This window comes from Leptopilina heterotoma, unplaced genomic scaffold (genome assembly GCF_015476425.1).
Source record: "Leptopilina heterotoma isolate Lh14 unplaced genomic scaffold, ASM1547642v1 Lhet_81, whole genome shotgun sequence".
Classification (NCBI taxonomy): Eukaryota; Metazoa; Arthropoda; class Insecta; order Hymenoptera; family Figitidae; genus Leptopilina; species Leptopilina heterotoma.
The window spans coordinates 1,339,637-1,360,441 of record NW_025111185.1 but is presented as its reverse complement, the minus strand read 5'-3'; the positions used below and the strand labels follow the sequence as shown (position 1 = coordinate 1,360,441).

The 20,805-nt window shown below is 26.0% G+C and overlaps 1 protein-coding gene across 1 annotated transcript; it reads left to right on the top strand.

The window, feature by feature from the left end:
• The first annotated feature begins 3,270 nt into the window (after positions 1-3,270).
• On the top strand, positions 3,271-20,658 carry LOC122511320 (putative mediator of RNA polymerase II transcription subunit 26). Its single transcript, XM_043626479.1, has 11 exons — positions 3,271-3,896; positions 4,652-4,749; positions 5,617-5,690; positions 5,869-6,133; positions 6,320-7,924; positions 10,118-10,333; positions 10,494-10,713; positions 12,785-13,849; positions 16,827-17,009; positions 17,560-17,940; positions 20,272-20,658. The coding sequence occupies exons 1-11, from the start codon at positions 3,710-3,712 to the stop codon at positions 20,520-20,522; spliced, it is 4,545 nt and encodes a 1,514-aa protein (XP_043482414.1). The 5' UTR covers positions 3,271-3,709; the 3' UTR covers positions 20,523-20,658.
• The last annotated feature ends 147 nt before the right edge of the window (positions 20,659-20,805 follow it).

Sequence of the window (20,805 nt, the reverse complement as noted above, 5' to 3'; positions counted from 1 at the left end):
CTGGTTTTATTCATTTCTTATGACATTAACCCCCCAATTAATTTGTAATTTGCGAGTCACGGAAAATTTAGAAATTAAGTTTTCTTTTGTTTTTAATTTTTCGAAAGGAAACTATAAAAATTTGTCAAGTCTTTTTTTTTTAATTAGAAAAATTAGAAAAAATCGATGAGCAAAAAAAAAAAAAATGCTTTATTTTTTTTTTATTTTTATAGTGTTCGTGTAGAATTAAATTAAACTAGTTGAAAACTAGTTTTTAGGAAAGAATATTATATATTTAATAATGATTTTTGAGGTCTGATAGAACCTATTTGTGGAAGATTAAAAAATTTTTTCTCAAATTTAACACTTGTATTATTTTGTAGAAAATATAAAATTCACAATATTACAATTGTAACCATCGTTTTTAATATAGTTTTAATAAAATTATACTAACCAGAATCTAATTTTTTAAAGAATAATTTTTAATCCTCGAATACTTTAAATATTTTTGCAATAAGAAGTCTCTTTGAGAAAGCAAAAAAAAAATTTTAATTTTTCTGAAAATTCCTAATCTTTGATACTAAATTTAAAATAAATGTACAAATTAATAAATTGATATTTTAAATTAATTTGAATATTATACAAACTATTGTTCTAAACTAAGAGAATAAAAATATGTACAAAATTATTAATTCTAAAATGAACCAAATAATCTTTTTTTTTTCTTTAAATTAAATTTTTCCATACTTGACAAATGCAATAGTTTCAATTATTTGTATAAATAAAAAAAAGTAATTAGTTTCCAATTGTTCTAAATTTTGATTTTAAAGATATTTACAAACTTTTAAAATAGAATAAACCTAATAATTTTTCTTTTTCAAATTTATCCTAAATTAAATTTTTTGTTACTTAACAAATGCAATAATTTAAAATAATTGGAGTTTCCCGCGCATTTTTATACTTGAACCAAGAAATCAAAAATCAATTATTTCTTTTTTATTAAAAATAGAATTAATTTTCTCTCATGGAAAATTTTATTCTAGGTTTGGTGAAAAAAATATTTTTAATAAACAAGAGAATTAAATAAAATTTAATGTTACGATTTTTAAATATTATTTTATTTCGCGGGCATTTTGAAGTGATTTGATTGGTGGACGTTTAAATTTGCATGTTCTGGACGCTAGATAGCGCTGCGATCAAAAGCCATGGTGAAGGAAGCAAAGTGGGGATCGTCGCCATTTTCTATTTTTGCATAGCTGCGAGCTAATGTTACATGTGTACATTTTGTGTGATAAATTAAACGATTCTATTTGTAATTAACGTTTTATTGTGGAGCTCAACGGAATAATGTCATGAATTTGTGGATAACGTATCGGGCACATTCTATGATCGAGTTCACCTTGTTTGCCGTCCGCGTTGCCGCGAGTAAACTCAGTTTGACTTGCACGTAAACATTTTTCAATCAACTTTCCTCCAAAAGTGAGAGTGGAGTGGAAAATAAAAAGAGTCGAATGTTCTAACCAAACTGCGTCTAATTGATATCGAAATATCATTCCGCTCGCGATATTTTTCGGGTTTCAAGGGATATTTACGATTAGAAGAAAAACGAATCTGTGATATTAAACAGTAATAAGGTGTATAGAATTCCTAGGTGATAGCTTCGTAAAATATAAGATATACGTGTGTCGTAGTAGTATCTTTTAAAAAAAACTAGGTATAGATCTTTATAAAAAGGATCTAAAAACGAAATTCGAATAGAGATAACTTTTAAATCGTCCAAAGAACAAGCATCTTCGAGAACAAGATGTCTGTTGAATCTGTGTCAAGTGACAGGCCGGACCCAAAAGACGAAGGTATGTTGAGATTTGATATACATATACGCTTATACTATTTTTGCTCACTGCTCACTCTTCTTTTTTTTCTCTGCACTAATCATGAAATCATTTTTCACCTATTTCATTTATTTTTAATTACATATTTGTTCATTTTTTCCATTGTTTTATTGATGGGAAAAGTTTCTTTCAATATCGCTCTCGTAGGTGCATTTATCTTTAACTTTCCCTTTTTTCACTAGTTTATACCCTTACAACAAATAAGTATTTTATTTGCTTATTTATTCGTTATTAGAAATCAATTCATATATTTTAGGGACAAACACATAGAGTAATTTCTCAATATTCCAGACGTAAACATATTTAATTCCTGAACTCCAATTTCAAGAATTGTAAAACATTTCATAGTAAATAAGTATTTGAACAAATTTCTACTCATATTTTTCTTTTAAATCTTTACACTTTCTCTTTTTCTCGATTAATTACCTAATTATTAAAATTTTTATTGTTAAAATAATTTTCAAATAATTATTTCTGTTTATATCTTTCAATGAAAACATTTTCTAAAGTTTAATTCGTTTTTCAAAACTGAAGTTTTGAAATATGTTTTTATTATAAAACTTCTGCTCTTCAAGGTTTTAGAAGTAAGACAATTGGAAAAAAGTAGATTGCATTGTAAAGTAAATGTATGTTTGTATAAAATTTGCCTAACAATTTTCTTAAAACATTCGTATTATATTTAGAATTCTTTTGTCCTCATTCATATAAAAACATTTGCTGTATATTTTTATTTTTATATATCGAAAATGTAATTTAAATGAAATGTTATCTTTAAAATTACAACTTATCAATGTTTTTACAAAGTTGATTAATTCTCAAGTTCTGACTCAAATTTTTATTCTCAACATTGTTAAAGGTGAATAATAATTTAAAAGGTCAGCGAAGGTTACTAATCGTAACATAATTTACAACTAAAAATAAATGTTGACAATTTTCGTTATAATGTCACTATACAATGTAGTGGGAAAATAAATTCTTACTTACAAATCATTAATTAGAATTATGTAACAATGACAGAAATTAAAAAATGTATTTTTGATCCAGTTGAAAAATTTTACGCAAAATTACAATTTTTTTAAAGGAAAATTTTTTTGATTAAATTCTTATCAAATTAATTAGAATTTGATTTGGTTTTATAAAAATTTGTATTAAATATTCTGAAAAATATTGAAAAAATCCAAAAGTGCAATTTACAGAGATTTTGTATTTTATTTTGACTGGAATTTAGTGTCGAAAGTTCGTTTAATACATTCAAAATGTAAAATTGACGAATCATTTTCAAATGTCAACAAAACTGACCAATACGAAAATTAATTTCATATCACGTGAAAGGAGAAGTTTAATTTTCTGTGGTATAGTTTTGGGGTGTTTATCTATTCAAACTGATGAGTTGAATCAGTTTATTCCGGAGCCTTGTATAGTATAGAACGTCTTATATAAAATAAAAACAAATTTTTGTGTACAATAGGATAAAATTTGTTTTTTTTCTCATTTTTGAAAAAAAAGTGTTTCGAATTTTATCAATTTCATTTATAAAATAGTATAATTAATAAATTTATTGACTTGTGAAAATAAAATCGCTGGCCGATTTTTATGTTAAAGTATAAAATAAGAGAAGAGAAGAGGTTCCCGAAGAGAAAAAAATTATCAAGTTTATTCGAGTATTTATCGTGTTATTATCGTCCTTCAGAAAAAGAAAAAAGTATAAACACTCAAATCATATTTACGTTTTTAACGGTCTTTTGAAAAAGAATTAAAATCATTTTTTGTACTTGAAAGGAAATTCTTTCCTTTTTTTTTGTACTTTCGAGAAGAGTGCAATTTTCGGTACTTGAAAAATGACAAAATTTAATTCGTCAAATATGGCGCGAGTGGGTCCTCATCGTTATCGAAGACCTCGTCGACGTCCTCTCGTTGGCCCTACCGGCTCACCGTATCTCGATTATACTCTTCTTCTTGATACAAAAGCCGCTCCATGGTTTCGGCGAAATAAACAAACGAATGTTGTTAAAAGTACTCCATTTCGTAAGTTTAGAACAATCCTCTTTTTTCCTTTTTTTGCTTTTTCTATTTTTTTTTCATTTTCTTATTTTTGGTTCCTTTTCTATTTTTTTCTTCTTTTGTCGTTTTTCTATTTTCTTTTCGTTCTTATCCTTTTTCTGTTTTTACTCTTTTTGAATAATTTTTCAAAATAATTTTTACGAATTTGAAATTATTTACAAAAAAATTTGTTTTCTAGAGATAAAATTTGCAGAATATTTATTATTAATTTAATTACGTTTTGTTGTTATTTTACTTACTAAACTACGGAAATTAATTGAATTGAAAAAACAAATTTTATTTGCGAATTAAAAATTATTTAAATTTACAGTTACATTTGAAAGCAAATTTTGTTTATATTTCAATAATATAAATACAAGTTTTGATACCGAAAAGAAATTTTTAACTGTTATTTGTATATGTGAAAGATAAATATTATCAGAGGTTATTCTAAAGGAAAACTTTGTTTGACCTTGAAAAATTTTTCCCAATTTTTCTACTTTTATGTTTGACAAATTAAAATTTAGGAAAATAAAATCAATGCTAAAATATTTATAATTGTCTATCGTAATTTTTGGTGTTTTATTTTTGTATTTTATTTTTTGTATTTTATTTGGCAATAATTATTACAAATTTGGTAATTTTATTTATTTTCGAAAAAAAAATTACTACAAAGAATTAATTAAAAATTGTTTTTTTATGTTATTTTGTGTTTCAAAAAGAAATTTTTCTTGTTTCAGGAGATGAAGCAATTATATCAATGTCGGTCGCCGGAGAGGTGACTGATTCCTCGATTTTGGAAGTTGGTCGTTCAAGACCTCAATTCCAATATACTCGGGTTTGTTGAATTTTTTTCTGGTTAAAAAAAGCCTTTTTTAATTTTTTTTACTGTTCAATTTGACGATCCTGAAGTTTTGAACGTTCGAAACTGTGAAATTTATTTATTTTTTCTTCGAATTACAATTTTATTGCAATAATTTGGCGTCACTTTTAAAAAAATTTTAGTGAAATTTGACGATCTTAAGTTTTGAACGCTCGAAACTATGGAATTTATTTATTTCTTCTTCAAATTACATTTTTATTACAATTTTGCGTCACTTTTAAAGAATTAACTATTTTAGTAAAAATTTTAGTGAAATTTGACGAATTTAAAGTTTTGAATGCTCGAAACTATGGAATTTATTTATTTCTTCTTCAAATTATATTTTTATTGCAATTTTGCGTCACTTTCAAAAAATTAACTATTTTAGTAAAAATTTTAGTGAAATTTAAATTTAAAAATGTTTTTATTTAAATTTCCAATGTTTATTGCAATCAGTATTTTTAAAAATAATTTTTAGTGGAATTTACATTCCCAATTTTTATTGTAATCCATAATTTACGAAAATATTTTTTTTTTCTTTTATTTTTCTAATTATATCTTGTTGAATAATTAAATTTAAATAATTATAACAGTAACTAAATTTTCAATTAGTTGTTAAACACTTGTGAACATTTTTTTTCTACTTCAAAAAGAAAATTTTCAGTTTGTTTCTTATTTGACTGATTTTAATATTTGTAAACTGCTAGCAATTTCTATCTTCGTAATTGACTTTTGCCTCCCACTTTATTTCTTTGAATATTTAGTAAAATATTTCAAAGAAATAAATAAATTTTATTTAATTTCCTTATGCGTAAAATGTATCGAAAAATAATTTTTTTTCAGGAGGAACTCATGAACATAAAGGAGACAGCTTTGGCTAAACGAAAACCCGATTGTCTGGATCCGGCATACAATAAGTACGTTCAATTTGTTTTGTTTCCGAAAAAAATTGAATCGTATTTTACAAAAAAACAATTTTACAAAAAATTTTTTATAAAAAATGGAAATAATTTTCTGCATAAAAAGTTGAGATTTTCAATTTTATATTTAGCATTTCTATTTCTTATTTCTTTTTTTGCGATTTTCATTTAACAGCAAGCATGGTGTATGGGATCCTGAGCGTTGGCATTTGGATAGAAAGCGAAGTGAAACACCGCCGGATGATGAGCCGGCGAGTCGTATTGATGCTGTAGCGGAGAATCATGCCAAGCGACGCAGTGGAGATCCTCGGGAGAGAATTCGTAAAGAGCAGGACGGCATTGTTTTGAGTCCACAACGACGAAGTTTCAACTCCGGATGTTTTGTCAACGTAACGCAACCCCCACCGCGACGCCCAGAAAGCCCGATTGGCAAATCTGAGGTAGAGAAAGCATAAACGTTATTTCTTATCGTCTACAGATACGGGAGTAGATTGTATATTTATAGATTATAAAACTCGTACGATTTCAAGAGAATTTTTTTTTTTTTTTACTTTGAATATTAACAAAGTATTTTTGTTTTTTTTTGTTGTTGAGGAGAAAAAAATTAAGAATTGTTTTTGTTTCAGGTTACACATCGTGAGCCGGTTCGTCGGATCGGCAGTGGTCGCATTTTAAATCGCGACATGTGGGACTTTAGATCGGACAATGATAAACTTGATTCAGATCGTTCGGAATATAATTTCCGACCTGGTGGCGGAAATTCTCTTCGCGATCGAGACAATCGGGATTCAGGAAGGGACAGAGATATAATGCGAGATCGGGACATTATTCGTGATCGAGATGAGAGGAACGATCGTTTTGAGCGACGTTCATTTGGCAGAGATTTTGGAGATCGTGGAATGGAGAGGAATGAGCGTAATCAGCAGAATGATCGGGACAAAGACCGAGGAGGTCGCGATCGACGATACGGAAACGATCGTCGAAGGAGTTTCAACGATAGTCGCGACAATGAGGAGCCTGAATGGTTCAGTTCTGGGCCGACTTCTCAACACGACACTATTGAGTTACGTGGCTTTGAAGATATTCCCGAGGAGAAGATGAATAATAACAACACTAGCGCCAAAGGGAAGAAACAATCGCCGGCTCAGAAGAAACGTGCGAAGAAAGCCGCTGAGAAGGAAGAGAAGAAGGAGGAAAATCATTCTGCCGGTCCAAAGGGTCGTAGTACTCCGAATTTGATGGAATCGCAAACAAGTGTCATTGCCGCGCCTCATTCACCGATTCTTGAGCAAAATGAACAAGAGCCGCCCGCCTTGAAGGAGAAGCAAGACGACAGTAAATCAACGACAACTGCCACTGAATCCGAAGACACGGAGAAAGTAAACACCTCGAATCAGAATCAAAGTCAGGAAACGAAACCTCCCGATTTTAATCTTGATGAGTTTTTGAAATCGGACACGTTTCCCGGTGTGTCTGGCCTACTTACCAATGGAGTTGGCTCCAATGGTGGGACTGGTTCACGATTCAGTCAATGGTTCAAGAGGGAGAGTCCCGTTCAACAGGTGGACAGTCGCCGACAATCTATTCAAGATGAATTGCTCAACAATCTTCTAAATGACATTTCTGAACCGAAAATTAAAATTCCCGCAGTGTCCGAGTCGAATGCTTATTTTGCGCCAATTTCTCCTGCCAATACAACTAATAATGCTGCAACTGGAACGAAACTTTTGGAGATGTTACAGCGTGGTAATAAAAATCAACAGAATGGTGGTCAGGGAGACGCTGCCAATCAGGTTGTTCAAATGATGAAAAATTCGAGTATCAAAGATGTTGAACAAAGTGGCAAGGTTTTCCATAGTTTGGAGGAATTGGAAGCGAGAATGCGCGGTGGACTTCCATCTGTTGTGCCTAATGAACAACCAAGGGTCAATAAAAACGAAGAGGATCTTTCTGCTTTCAAAAAATTGCTGGCTCAAGTTACTGGCGGTCAGGCTGTTCCTGCTGCAAATGGACCGATTCCACAGAAGCAACAACAACAACAACAGCAGCAACAACAACAACAACAACCGATCACGTTGATGCAATTACTTAATACGCAATTGAAGACACAACAAAATGAACAAATTCGACCACCAACTTACAATCACGTTGGACCTCTTGGTCCAATTCAACATCCTCATCAAAGTCAATTGCAACATGAAAATCTGATGAAAGTTTTGCAAGTCCAACAGGTACGTTCTATTACTATATAATACACCTTGAAAAAACCTGGAAAAGTCAGGGAATTTTGATCGGAATCCTGGAAAATTATTGTTCTCTAAAGTTATTGTGCTTATATTTTAGAAATCTAATTTTACTTAAATATTTCAAAATTAATTGAATTTTAAAAGAGTTGCGTTTACAATTCTCATAAATTGATGAACTTTTCAAAAGGTTTTAGTTTAAAATTTTGAATTAATTAAATAATAAAAATTTCACAGGAATTCTATTATTTACAAATTTTTTATAAATTTCTTCGCTATAATTCAATTATTTTCATATTATATAATCAATTTTTTACAAAGATTCAATTATTTTCATAAATAATCAAATTTTTTTACAAAGATTCAATTATTTTCATAAATAATCCATTTTTTTTTACAAAAATTCAATTATTTTCATAAATAATAAAATTCTTTATAGGTTTTCAATTATGTTCATAAATAATAAAACTCATCGCAGAATTTCAATGGAATTTCTCGAAAAATGTAATTATTCTTAAAAATTTTTATTAAAATTCATCAAAGAAATTCAATTATTTTAAAAAGCTTTCCTATAATTCATTTATTAGAATTAAAGTATTATTGTTAATACATTTTTAATTAAATTTCTTTAAAAAATTTAATTATTTTCAAAAATTTTAATGAAATTCTTTTTAACAATTCAATTTTTTTTTCAAAATAATTTTATTAAAATTCTGCGTAGAAATTTAATTAATTTCAATAATTTATCAAAATTCAATTATTTTCAGTATCTATTTCAATAAAATTTCACAAAAGAATTCAATTATTTAAAAAGAAATATTAAAATTCGTCTCAAGAATTCAATTATTTTCAAAAGTAATAAAATTCTTCTCAGAAATTCTAAAGTTTAAAAAAAAAATTCTCGTCAAAATTCCAATTTTCTTTATAAATAATAAAATTTTTCTCTAAAAATCAATTATTTTCAAAAATTTTTTTTAAATTCTTGGCAAAATTTCAATTATTTTTAAAAACTTTTCTCAATTCAATCAAATTTTTGACAGAGATTCAATTATTTTTAATACAATTTTAATCTAATTTCTCGAAAAATGAAATTATTCTTAAAAATTTTATTAAAATTCGTCAAAAGAATTTTAATTACCTATTTAAAAATTTGATAAAATTCTTTGTGAGACTTCTATTTTAAGTAACATTCAATTCTTCAATAAATTATTTATTTTTGTATTTAAATAATTTAATTCTCGTAGAATTTTCTAATAAAAATTGATTTAAATATGAATTTCAGTTATCTTTTTAGAAAATAATTGAATAATAAACTCTAAATTTGAATTAGTAAAAATGTTTTCTAATTTCAGTTAGTGGCTGACTTTTTGCTTTTGAATTAGCAGATTTTACTAATAAATAGTCGTTTCCGCTAATTTAATAGTAAAATTTATTAATTTAAAAGCAAAATGTCATTAACTAATTCCACTCAGTAAACATTTTTACTAATTCAAATTTAGAGAGAAAGTATTATAGCGTGGATTTTTAGAAATAATTCAATTTTGAAAAGGTTTCAAATTAGAATCTTTCAAAGTTTAAATTTTTCATACTTTTAACTGAAAATTGTGTAGATTTAATTTGTTTGAAAAAATTTCAATTTTCTAATATATATTTGATTGAAGAATTTCCGAATAATCGATAAAATTTTTTAAAATTGAATTGTAAATAAAAGGATTTGAAAAAATGTTAAAGAAATTTTCATAAATTATTAAAAATAATTGATTTAAAGAAGAATTTTAGTTAAAAAATTTAGAAAATAATTGAATTGAAATAATGAAAATAATTTTTATGAAGTTACAGTTACAATATTCGCGTATAATATAAAAAAATTATTTTATCTCTCGGTTATCTTTAATTATTATAAAACATGAAGTATAAAACATGAGTCTTCGACTCGGAGTGATCGATTTCTTCATGTTTTATAACAATTTTTTTATAAGTTGTTTAATTTCAAAAAAATTGAATTTGAATAAAAAAAAAATTTATTAGAATTATTTAATTTTGTAAAATATAAAATGTAGTTTTAAGAAACTGGACAAATTCCGTTTTTTAATATGGAAAACCTTGAAAAGTCAGGAAATTTGAGCGTGGCAAACCCTGAGTTGTGTTAATTTTTCTTTTTCTTATTTTTTGTAAAACTAGCAACAAAAGCAGAGACAGGAACAGCAGCAAATGTTCTCGATGATGATGGGAAATCAGCGTATGATGGGTGTGAGTCCCATTCCACCGGATGTGCAGATGATGATCAATTGCGCGCCAACTACTCGCGAACTCCTCCAGAGACCAGAAGCTCGAGCTATCATTCATGGACTTCAACATGGCGATATTACGAAACAACACATTATCGAGCAGTTGCAGGTATTTGTGTATTAATTATAATAAACCTTTTGTTGTCAAGCGTCACATATTTGTTTTGTATAAAATTTCCTTTATTTATTTTTTAAAGATTAACTTTTAATATTTTATTTTAAAATCTAAAAGTTTGAAATATTTAACAAAATCGATTTTTTTTACACAGAATCCGGTAATGCAACACAGACATCGGGAGGTTCTTGTCAACATTCTGAAGGTCTATGGAGGAACTACTCCTCGCACAGTGAGTCCACATCCTAACGTTCCCACTCCTCAGGACCACATGCTGCAGCAAATGTTGTACCAGCAACAACAGCAGCAACAACAACAACAACAACAGCAGCAGCAACAACAGCAACAAAGAATTCCATCGCCAATGAACAATGGTAAGTTTAATTTTTTATTTTCTGTCAATTCTTTTTTTTTATTTAACAGGGTTGCCACAGGTCAGGGAAATAAAATTTTAAAAAATGTCCGGAAAAATAAAATTTGTTTGGAAAATCAGGAAATTTTATCAGAAATACTGGAAAAAGTAATAAATTTCTAGAATTGATAAAGAAAATTAAGGTCTTTGGTGTCCAGAAACTTTTGAAAATATAAACATTTAATTCTCGAATTTTTTTTTGGTTTATTTTATAAACTTTGAAATTATGAATTTTAACAAAAAAAAACCTATTTTTTCTATTTTTGACAATAATTGTAACTTAGAGAATATAAAATTGAATTTATTTCGAATAATTGAAGTGAAACGAAGATAATTACATTTCTGAAATATGATTATTTCTATAAATTCAAAAGTTTGTAAATAATTCCAAATTTGTAAAACTTTATTGAAAATAATTGATTTTTCTAAAGTGTGTTTAATTAAAATTTTTGAAAATCTACAAATGAAAATTAGCTTGAAAAAATGTATTATTTTTTTAAATTGTCTGAAAACTTTCTTAAAGAAATTTAATTATTTTCGAAAAATTACATTGTAATATTTAAAAAAAAATAATTCTAATAATTTTTTCAATTCATTTATTAAAATTCAATTATTGGAAAAAATTAATTAAAATTTTTTTAAAAATCTACTTTTTTAGACTTATTCTTAAAATTTTTGATAAATAAGGGATTTTTAGGTATATTTTTTAAATTCTTCAGAAAAATTATTATTCATCAATATTTTACAAAAATTCTTTTCAAAATTCAATTATTTAAAATTTTTTAATTTTTTATAATTGAATAATTCTTTATCTTTCAAAAAATATTTTAAATATTTTCAAAAAACACTAATGTTAATAATTTTTTTATTCTAATTCTTTAAAAATGAATTTCTTTGAAAAATTCAATTATATTCAAAAGATTTTACTAAATTTCAATTATTTAGAAATTTTCAATTAGCTATAATTGAAAAATCCTTTATCTTCTGAAAAATATTTAAATAATTTTCAAAACACTAATTTTAAGAATTTTTTTAGTATAATTTTTTAAAAATTAATTTCTTTGAATATTTTCAATTACATAGGATTCTCAATAATTAATTTTAATAACTTCAAAAAAATGATGAATAGAGTTACAGTTGAAATTATAAAAAATTGAATTTTTGTATTTAATTTCAGGAATATTATTAAAAATAATTGTTTTAGAGAAGAATTTTAGTTAAAAATTGTAGAAAATTAAAGTAATTAAATTTTGGAAGGTTTACAGTTGAAATGATAAGAAATTGAATGTTTGTGTGTAAATAATAAAATTCTCGAAGAGAATTTCCGTAATATTATTAAAAATAATTGTTTTAGAGAAGAAATTTAGTTGAAAATTGTAGAAAATTAATTTAATTAAATTTTGGAAGGTTTGCAGTTGAAATTATAAAAAATTGGATTTTTGTGTTTAAATAACAAAATTTTCGAAGAGAATTTCCGTAATATTATTAAAAATAATTATTTTAGAGAAGAAGTTTAGTTAAAAATTGTACAAAATTAAATTAATTAAATTTTGGAAGGTTTAGAGTTGTAATTTTGAAAATAATTGGATTTCAGAAGGTTTTAAAATTTTTGTGACAACATTTAATAATATAAACGACTTTTTCGCATTTTTTTCTTTGTTCCTTAATAGACTAAAGAGACTTTTTTTTGAGTCTTAAAGTCAATCCGCGTCCTGAATTAAAGATATTTACAAATAAATGTATTAGAAATATTTTTTTTGTTTATCTTATCATTTTTTGAGTGAATTAGAATATTCATGGAATATTTCATTATTTATTTATGAATATTTTAATTCATGAGCATGGAAAAAATTCAAAAGTCTGTCTGGAAATCAGGGAAAAACCAAATTAAATTTCTCTGGCAACCCCGTTCAATTTTTATTTGCATATTTCGTTATTTCTTTTTTTTTGACTCTGTTTAATGGAAATTTAACAACAATAAAAAAGAAATGTTTTTCCCACGACTTTGGATAATATTAAAATTTTTTGATCAGTGATGCAACATCGAGTTCCATCGCCTCGTGAGCTTGCAATGCACACGCAAACAATAATACAAAATGCCTTGATCAAAAAGAAGCTTGAGGAACAGCGTGAAAATTTCCGTAAACGACAGGAACAACAACAGCATCATCAACAGCAGCAGCAACATAAACATCAAACCCATCCAAATGCTCCTAGTCCAGTGAATTCGCCGGCAAAACAGACATTAAGTCCAACGCCACTTGCTTTCACGCCAACTTCGGTACTACGTAAAATGACCGCCGAAAAGGAACCCGAGGGTGCGAATCAATCATTTCAACAAGTAGAAATTATTATTGCCAGTGCTTCCGCTAATCAAGCTTTGCCTAAATTTAATTCTTCTGTAGTTATTCCACCACGCAATTACACTTCACACAAAAATCAATCACCCAAGGAGAAAAAATGGAACGGCATTGTTTCAAAGGGTCAGGGAAATAATAAGAATGGTGGTAATCATAAAAATTTTGCCCCCACTAACAATAAAATGAGTCCTAAGAAAAAAGCGCCGCGATCAAAAAATAATAATTCCCTCTCAACAGTGAATAATAACGATAATAATAACAATAATACTAGCAACATTGAAAACATGAATGAATCGCAAAAAAATTGTCCTGATGGAAAAAATTCTGAATCTTCTTCTAATACTAAAGTTTTGGATTCTGATCCAAAAGTTTCTGATATTAAAAATATTAGTTCGGATCAGATTTTAAATATCGATTCCAAAAATGATATTCCTAATAAAATAATGTTGGATTCTGATCCAAGCATTTCAACTTCAGTTTCAAAATTATCAAATTTTGATTCAAAAGTTTCTGATAATGAATCCGATAAAAAAGTTTCAGTTTCAAATGAAAAATCAATTGACATTTCAAATGCAATTGATTCTGATCTAAAACCATCAGTTTCTACAATTCCCTCAGCGATTGATGATAATTCAATGAAAACTAATATTCCAATAATAAGTGGTGAATCGAAGAATAAGATTATGATTTGTGAGGCACAAAATTCAGCAAGAAGATCTTCACTTGATTCTCTGGATTAAATTATACTTTTCATTCATAAAAGTTCCTTAAAAAAATAAATCACGTCAGACGTTTAGATTTAGTCCTTATATGCATGTCATATAGTAATCTTTGAGAAAAAAAAATGTCATACAAGGAACTCTAAGGTAACTCGAAATTAACGAGTGATTTATTAAAAATATAAATGGGTAGAAAGATTTTATTTTATTTTTGTTTTTTAAAAAAAAAATTGAAAAGTACGCGGTTTAGTTTCTTCAATTAATTTTTCTTTTTCATTGTAAGTTCCTTTGAATTGAATTTTTTTAAAATTGATTAAATCAAAGTAACTAAGGCTGAACAAAAATTAGCGGCAGGCTCGCTTTTTTCTTAAGGACTATTGGAAAATATTGTTAGTTTGGTGCTTCACACAATAATACACTTAACATAACACCAAAACAGAATCTTATGTCGAAACACTCTTTTTATATAATAAAAAAAACACTTCAGCTAGAAATTTGAACTATTTTGGCAAATTTTTTTTGTTTTTTTTAATACTGCATGCTTTTTGAGAAACTGCTTAAAATAGTCTTTAGATTTTTTGTTAGTAGTTAAAAATTTAAGAAGCATGATTATTCTTGGTGTGATTTAGTGAAAATATTTAATTAGATTTCTGAATTTTCGTTTTAAGGACCTATTTTTCCTATTTTTACTAAATTCGTTCCGTTCCTAAATTTTTCTTATTTTCATTTTTCTTATTGTCTAATTTTTAGATTACCTGATTATTTCTTGATATAATTTTAATAAGGGATTTTATTTGAATATTTGTTCAGACTTTGCCGAACGAATCAGCTAAAATTTAAAAAACTTTCTTTTATTATATCAAGAAAATAATTTAAATATTCAATAAAATTGTTTTTATAGTAATTTTTTCAGGGGAATTTAATGGTCAAAAAAATATTTTGATCCTTTTTTTTTTAAATTGGTAGATTATGAAATCCATGCGAAATTTTTGTAAAAAATATGTTTTTTTTTGCACAAAAAATTGACAAAATGAAAAAATTTATTTTTACTATTTTTGAAACATTTTTTAGAGAAAAAAATTGTCTTTTTGCTTAAAATGTTGAACAACACTATTGTTATTAGACTTTTTTTATTTAAAAAAATTAATTTCTTTATTTTTCTAACTAATTTCAGATCATAATTTTTAAACATAGAAAATGCAAAAAAGTTATGATTTTAAATTAGAAAGAAAAGAAAGAAATTTTTAAATAAAAAAATTGAATAATAACACTAGTGTTTTTTGCATTTTCAGCCTAAAAACAAAATTTTATTTAAAAAAAAAAAACTCACCAAAAATTGGTGAAAATCAATTTTTTCATTTGTCAATTTTTTCGTGGATTCAAAAACATTTTTTACAAAAATTTGTAATTTCGAAATCTACTAATTTTTAAGAAAAATAAAAGTTCAAAAAATAATTTAATGGAATATTTAAGATATTTTCTTGATATTGTTTAAAATAATTTAAATATTCCATAAAATTGTTTTTATAATCATTTTTTGAGAGGAATTCAATGGTCAGAAAAATCCTGAAAATTGGTAGATTTTGATTTTCGTGCGTAATTTTGTAGACAATATATTTATGTATACAGAAAAAAATTTAACGAATGAAAAAGTTGATGTTTACTATTTTTAAAGCATTTTTTTTAAATATTGTTTTTTAGTTAAAAAATCTAAAAAGAACACCATTTTCATTCAATTTTTTCATTTGAAAATTCACTTCTTTTTTTAACTAATTTTGAAACATAATTTTTATAAAGAAAATTTTATTTGAGAGTATTTATAAAAATATACAAATGATATTTCAAATAAAAAAATTGAATAACAATTATATTTTTAGCATTTTGAAGCAAACAGACAATTTTTTTCTCTAAAAATGTGCTTCAAAACTAGTAAAAATTAATTTTTTTTATTTCATCAATTTTTTATGAATGAAAAAACATATTTTCTACAAAAATTTCGCATGGATTTCAAAATGTACCAATTTTTTGAGAAAAATAAAAATATGAAAAGGGTTAAAATTTTTTCTGATCGATTTTATTTAAAGACAATTTTGAAAAATGGAATTAGTTCAAACGGTTATTATGGAGTAAAATAAAAATTAACTAATTGAGAAAAATGAAAAGTGACGATGAAAATTCAGAAATACAAAACTTGTAAATAAAAAAATTATTAAAATTAATAATAATGCAAGTTTGCAATTGACGTTTAAACAGTTTCGACGATATTTCTTTTCAGCTTTGCTTTGATTGCATTTTGAGTGATTTTGATGCTGAATTCATTATCCAGTGTGCATGATAGAAGTTTTCCTTTTAGAAATGTACAGAAACATTTTTTAAATGCACAGAAACATATTTTTTTTTAAATTGGTTTCAAATAACAGACAATTCAGAAAAGAAGAAAATTTACAATTTATGTAAATTTTGACTTAGTTTCAAATATTTTAGACTATTAATGTTCATAGTTGGTTTATATTTTATTTTTTCTATTTATCAGAATGTGGAAGATAGTTGAAAATTTTTTCGTGTGTTTAAATATGCTTTTTTATCGCATACCGACGAACACAAGGTAAGATTTTTTTTAATATTTTTTTTCCAATCGGTAAGTAAAAATAGAACTTTTTACACTAACAAAAATGTTTATTTTCTAAATTACTATTTTAATTAGGATTTTTAAATTCTAATTATTATTCTAAAATTAATTGAAAATTCTAATTCTAGTTAAATAATTAATGCTTCACTGTAAGAGTCGCTGTACAAATTTGAGAAAACTGCGAAACAATTTTGGTTGTTGTGTTGAGATTGCTTTTTCTTCTCAAATCGTAAGCATGTATTTTTTTCTATTTTGACTTTTACTGCTTTGCTTAGGCTACAGTAGAAATTGAAAGATTTGGAATTATTATTATTATTACTATTATTATTATTATTTTTATCGTCAAACATGAAATAAAAATGTACAGGTAACAACGATCCATCAAAAATGGTTGCTCCTAATTCAGCATTACGACGTGACGATCTTTCAGTTATTGCTGATTTCGCTCATCAAGTTGCTCTCGCTGCTGGAGAATCTCGCGTGCCACCAACTCGATCACAACAACCAATTCACCCCAATTGGCAGAATCCTGCTGTCAAACAGCATCCTGGTATGTTTCCATTAAGACAAGAATTCTTTGGAGTTAAATTTCAATTTTTAGATTTGAAAATAATTATTTCGCTGTGTTTTGTCTCATCAAAAATAAGTTTTATTTTCAATTTCTCTTGTAATTGAGAATTTTCATTTTGTTATTTATTTATTCCCTCTGAATTTTTTGATTATTTTTCACCAACACATTTAAGCAGGATTCTGTCATGTTTTTTAATTCACCACCTTTTCTTTATTATTTGGTTTCTTTTGAAATGATTCTGTCATGTTTCTTTTTCTATTTACCACCTTTGTTTTATTATTTGATTCTCTCATGTTTCTTTTTCTAATTACATGCCATTTTTGTTTTTATAATTTGCTTTATTTTTGCAATTAATTTTTTTGTTTTCAGAGGAAATTTGTTTTATTTTTGACTTTGACTATTTTATTTTTGGAAAAAAAATTAAGAAAAAGATAGATTTATCTTGTGATGAATCTTGTAATTTTTCACAATTGGAATGACGATCTTGATGAAATATTTAATTTTAATTATTATTGTTGAATTATTACAGGACGACCAATTGTTAAGGGAATAAATGAATACCCGTATAGTGCAATGTTGGAAATGCAACAACAACAGCAGCAACAAAAACAACAACAGCAGCAGCAACAACAGCAACAACAACAGAGAGCAGTTTCTGGGATGTTCGCTAATCCCCATCGTTCAAAGCACACAATGACTGCTCCAGTTTCTCATCCAAATGTTTCTCAATTTAATGTTGCGCCCAATTCCGTTATGGGACAGAGAACGAATCAAATGACTAGTCAAATGAAGCAAGTTCACCTTGCGAATTTACAGCAGCAGCAACAACAGCAACAACAACAGCAGCAACGATCTGTTAATCCGCAAATTCAACTTGCTTTGAACCAAAATTACAATTCGTCTCGTAATGGTAAGAATTTTTTTTTTTATCTAAATTCTTTAAATTTTAATTTATTAGATATTTTTTCATTTTATCTAAATTTTTGTCTGAAAATAATTTATTATTAAAGTGGAGAGTACTTGAAAGAACAGATCATTTTAAATTTTGTTTTTTGTTTTTTCTAATACTCGAAATGTTTTCGATTCGCATTAAAATGACGCCTCGGATTATTCGACTTTTTGGCTTTTTTTCACTATTTTCAGAAAACATGACTTTTTCGTTTTATTTTCAAAAAATGCGACTTTTTCTATTTTTTTTTCAATTATTGCAATAGAATACGTTCATGAATTTCACAACGTTTATAATCAACGTTTTGAGAGAAAAAATATTTTTCTATTGTAATTTTTATCGAAAAATTTTTTTCAATATTTTTTCCAGCAAAAATTCAAAAAGTTAAATATTGTTAATTAAAACTATTGTTTTTGCATCAAAAATATTTATTTTTTTCTATCTTTAGATCATAAATGTTGTTAACTTTGCCCACGTAACAAAATATCATTTTCCTTTAGTATAAAATGCAAATTAGTTCCAGTTTTATAGAAAAAATATAGATAACTAGACGAATATTTCAAAATTTATTTTCAGTTTATTGAAATAATTGAATTTTTTTACAAGAACTTGATTAAAATTTACTAAATTCCAATTGTAGAAAAACTTATTGCGAATTTTGAAAATAATTGAATTTTTAAAATTTGAATGATGAATCAAATTGAAAATTACATATTTCCAAAAATTTGAATGTCTACAAAAAAATAATTAAATTAGAATTTTCTAAATCTAATTTTTTGAAATTATTAGCTATCAAAATTTTTGGAAAAAAACAATTATTTTCAAAAATTTTGAATAAAAATTCTTCAAATATTTGAGGCCTTGGATCCAATAACTCGCCCAGAGGTGCTCACTGCTCACTGACTGGCAGTTGCGCGTTTTCTCCGAGCGTCGGGCGAGTTATTGGATCCAAGGCCTCATTTGATTATTTTTTAATATTTTCCACCAAATTGTTTTAAAAAATTCAATTATTTTACTAAATTTTACTAAAAATCAGTTATTTGGACATTTTTCAGTTATTTAGAATTTAACAATCTATTATCATTCGAATATTATTTAGAAATATTTTCAAAATACCTACTAATTTTAAGAATTATAATTTTAAAAAATTTACAAATAATTATTTTTTTGAAATTCAATTATTTTCAATATTTTTGCTTATTTATTTCCAATAATTCAACTTAATAACTTTAAAAAGAAATGAAGAGTTGCAGTTGCAGTTATTGTAAAAATTAAACTTTCGTATTAAAAATAATCTATTTAGAGCATAAATAAAATTAAAAATTCTTGAAAATAATTAATTTTTGGAAAAATTGCTGTCTTAATTTTGAGAAATAGTTAAATTTCAAAATGTTTGAAAATGACTTTTTTATGTTAAATTAAATTTTAATTATTCAATTATTTTATTTAACAAAATAAATTATTTAATTTTTCGAATAATTGAATTTAAAAATTAGTTAAAGGTCCATAAAACACAAAATTTATTTTTTGTGATAAAATACTGAATAAAATAAATTACTTTTTCGACTTTTTTTTAATCTTTAAGGAAAGATTACTTATTGCTTTTTTATTTGTTTGTGAATAACAATGTATTATACTAATTCCAGGTTATCCAACTGTTCTTAAACATTCTGTCAGTAACGGAGCATTGAAATCGGAATAACAGAACCTCTCTCCTTTCCATCGTCCAAAAACCAAAAGTCCATCTTGCGAAATTAAGTAATCCCACAGATTATTATTTTTAAATTGATCCATATTTACAAATTTTTGAAAAAGAGATATTGAATAGAATTAAGATAATGGAAAATTGTGTGAATAATTATTTAATTGCATTCAATGTTTCAAGATCGTGATCATAGGTGATGAAAATGATCATAAATATTGTTACTTTGAATGTCGTATTCGATTTCGTCTATATTTTAGAAATTTGTCACTTTTTTCGTGTCAAATTGAAATTTTTATTTTCTCTGATCTCTGATTTTCTCTGACTGATCCATTTGTCAAATTGATCTGGTTGTCAAATTGAAATTTTAATTTGTTCAAACTTATTTTTATTTTCACTGTTCAAGACTGATCCTGTTTTTTGGTGTTAAATTGAAATTCTAATCTTGCAAACTTTTAGTTTTCCTTCTTTTATCTGAAAGTGATCCTTTGATTCCTTTTTCATTTATACTTTATTATTTGATTATTCCTCTTTGAGGAATGAATTAACTTTTTGTATTTATTTTGACGATTTTCTGTTTTTTTTTGCAGACGGACGTGTAATACGACCTCAACAATTAAATATTGGCGTTGGACGACAAACGTCACCAGTTCTTGGATTCATGAGCAGCAGTGGTGGTGAACTTTCTCCAACGTCAAATCAATTGGCACGATGGTTTAGTCCTGAACTTCTTGCTCAAGCACGTGCCGGTAAATTGCCAGAGTTGGGACAAACTAATTCTATTCTATCGGTAGAAGAACTCGAAAGATTACAACATGCATCAACGACAGTTCACAACTAAATCGACGTGAGACTTTATATCTTAATCTAATATATATAAAAACAGGTATATATATATTAGGATTATTAATTACGAATGCAGAAAAAAAAACAAATCTACTTTTGGATCTCAAAGATACTTTTTTAGAAAGTATACAAGCGATTTGCTACTAATTGAAGACAGTTTTACATTTAATTCACTTAATTCATTTAATTCGTTTAAAGAATTTCATTCATTCAATTCATTTAAAGAATTTAATTCATTTAATTCGTTTAAAGAATTTAAAGAATTGTTCAAATTATTG

What these genes read in the sequence shown, in the direction of transcription:
- LOC122511320 (XM_043626479.1), top strand. Translation starts at nt 3,710, where the DNA reads ATGACAAAATTTAATTCGTCAAATATGGCGCGAGTGGGTCCTCATCGT. An exon ending in TTCACTTGATTCTCTGGATT is followed by an intron (nt 13,850 to 16,826) that starts AAATTATACTTT and finishes AAAAATGTACAG; the next exon opens with GTAACAACGATCCATCAAAA. An exon ending in TGCTGTCAAACAGCATCCTG is followed by an intron (nt 17,010 to 17,559) that starts GTATGTTTCCAT and finishes GAATTATTACAG; the next exon opens with GACGACCAATTGTTAAGGGA.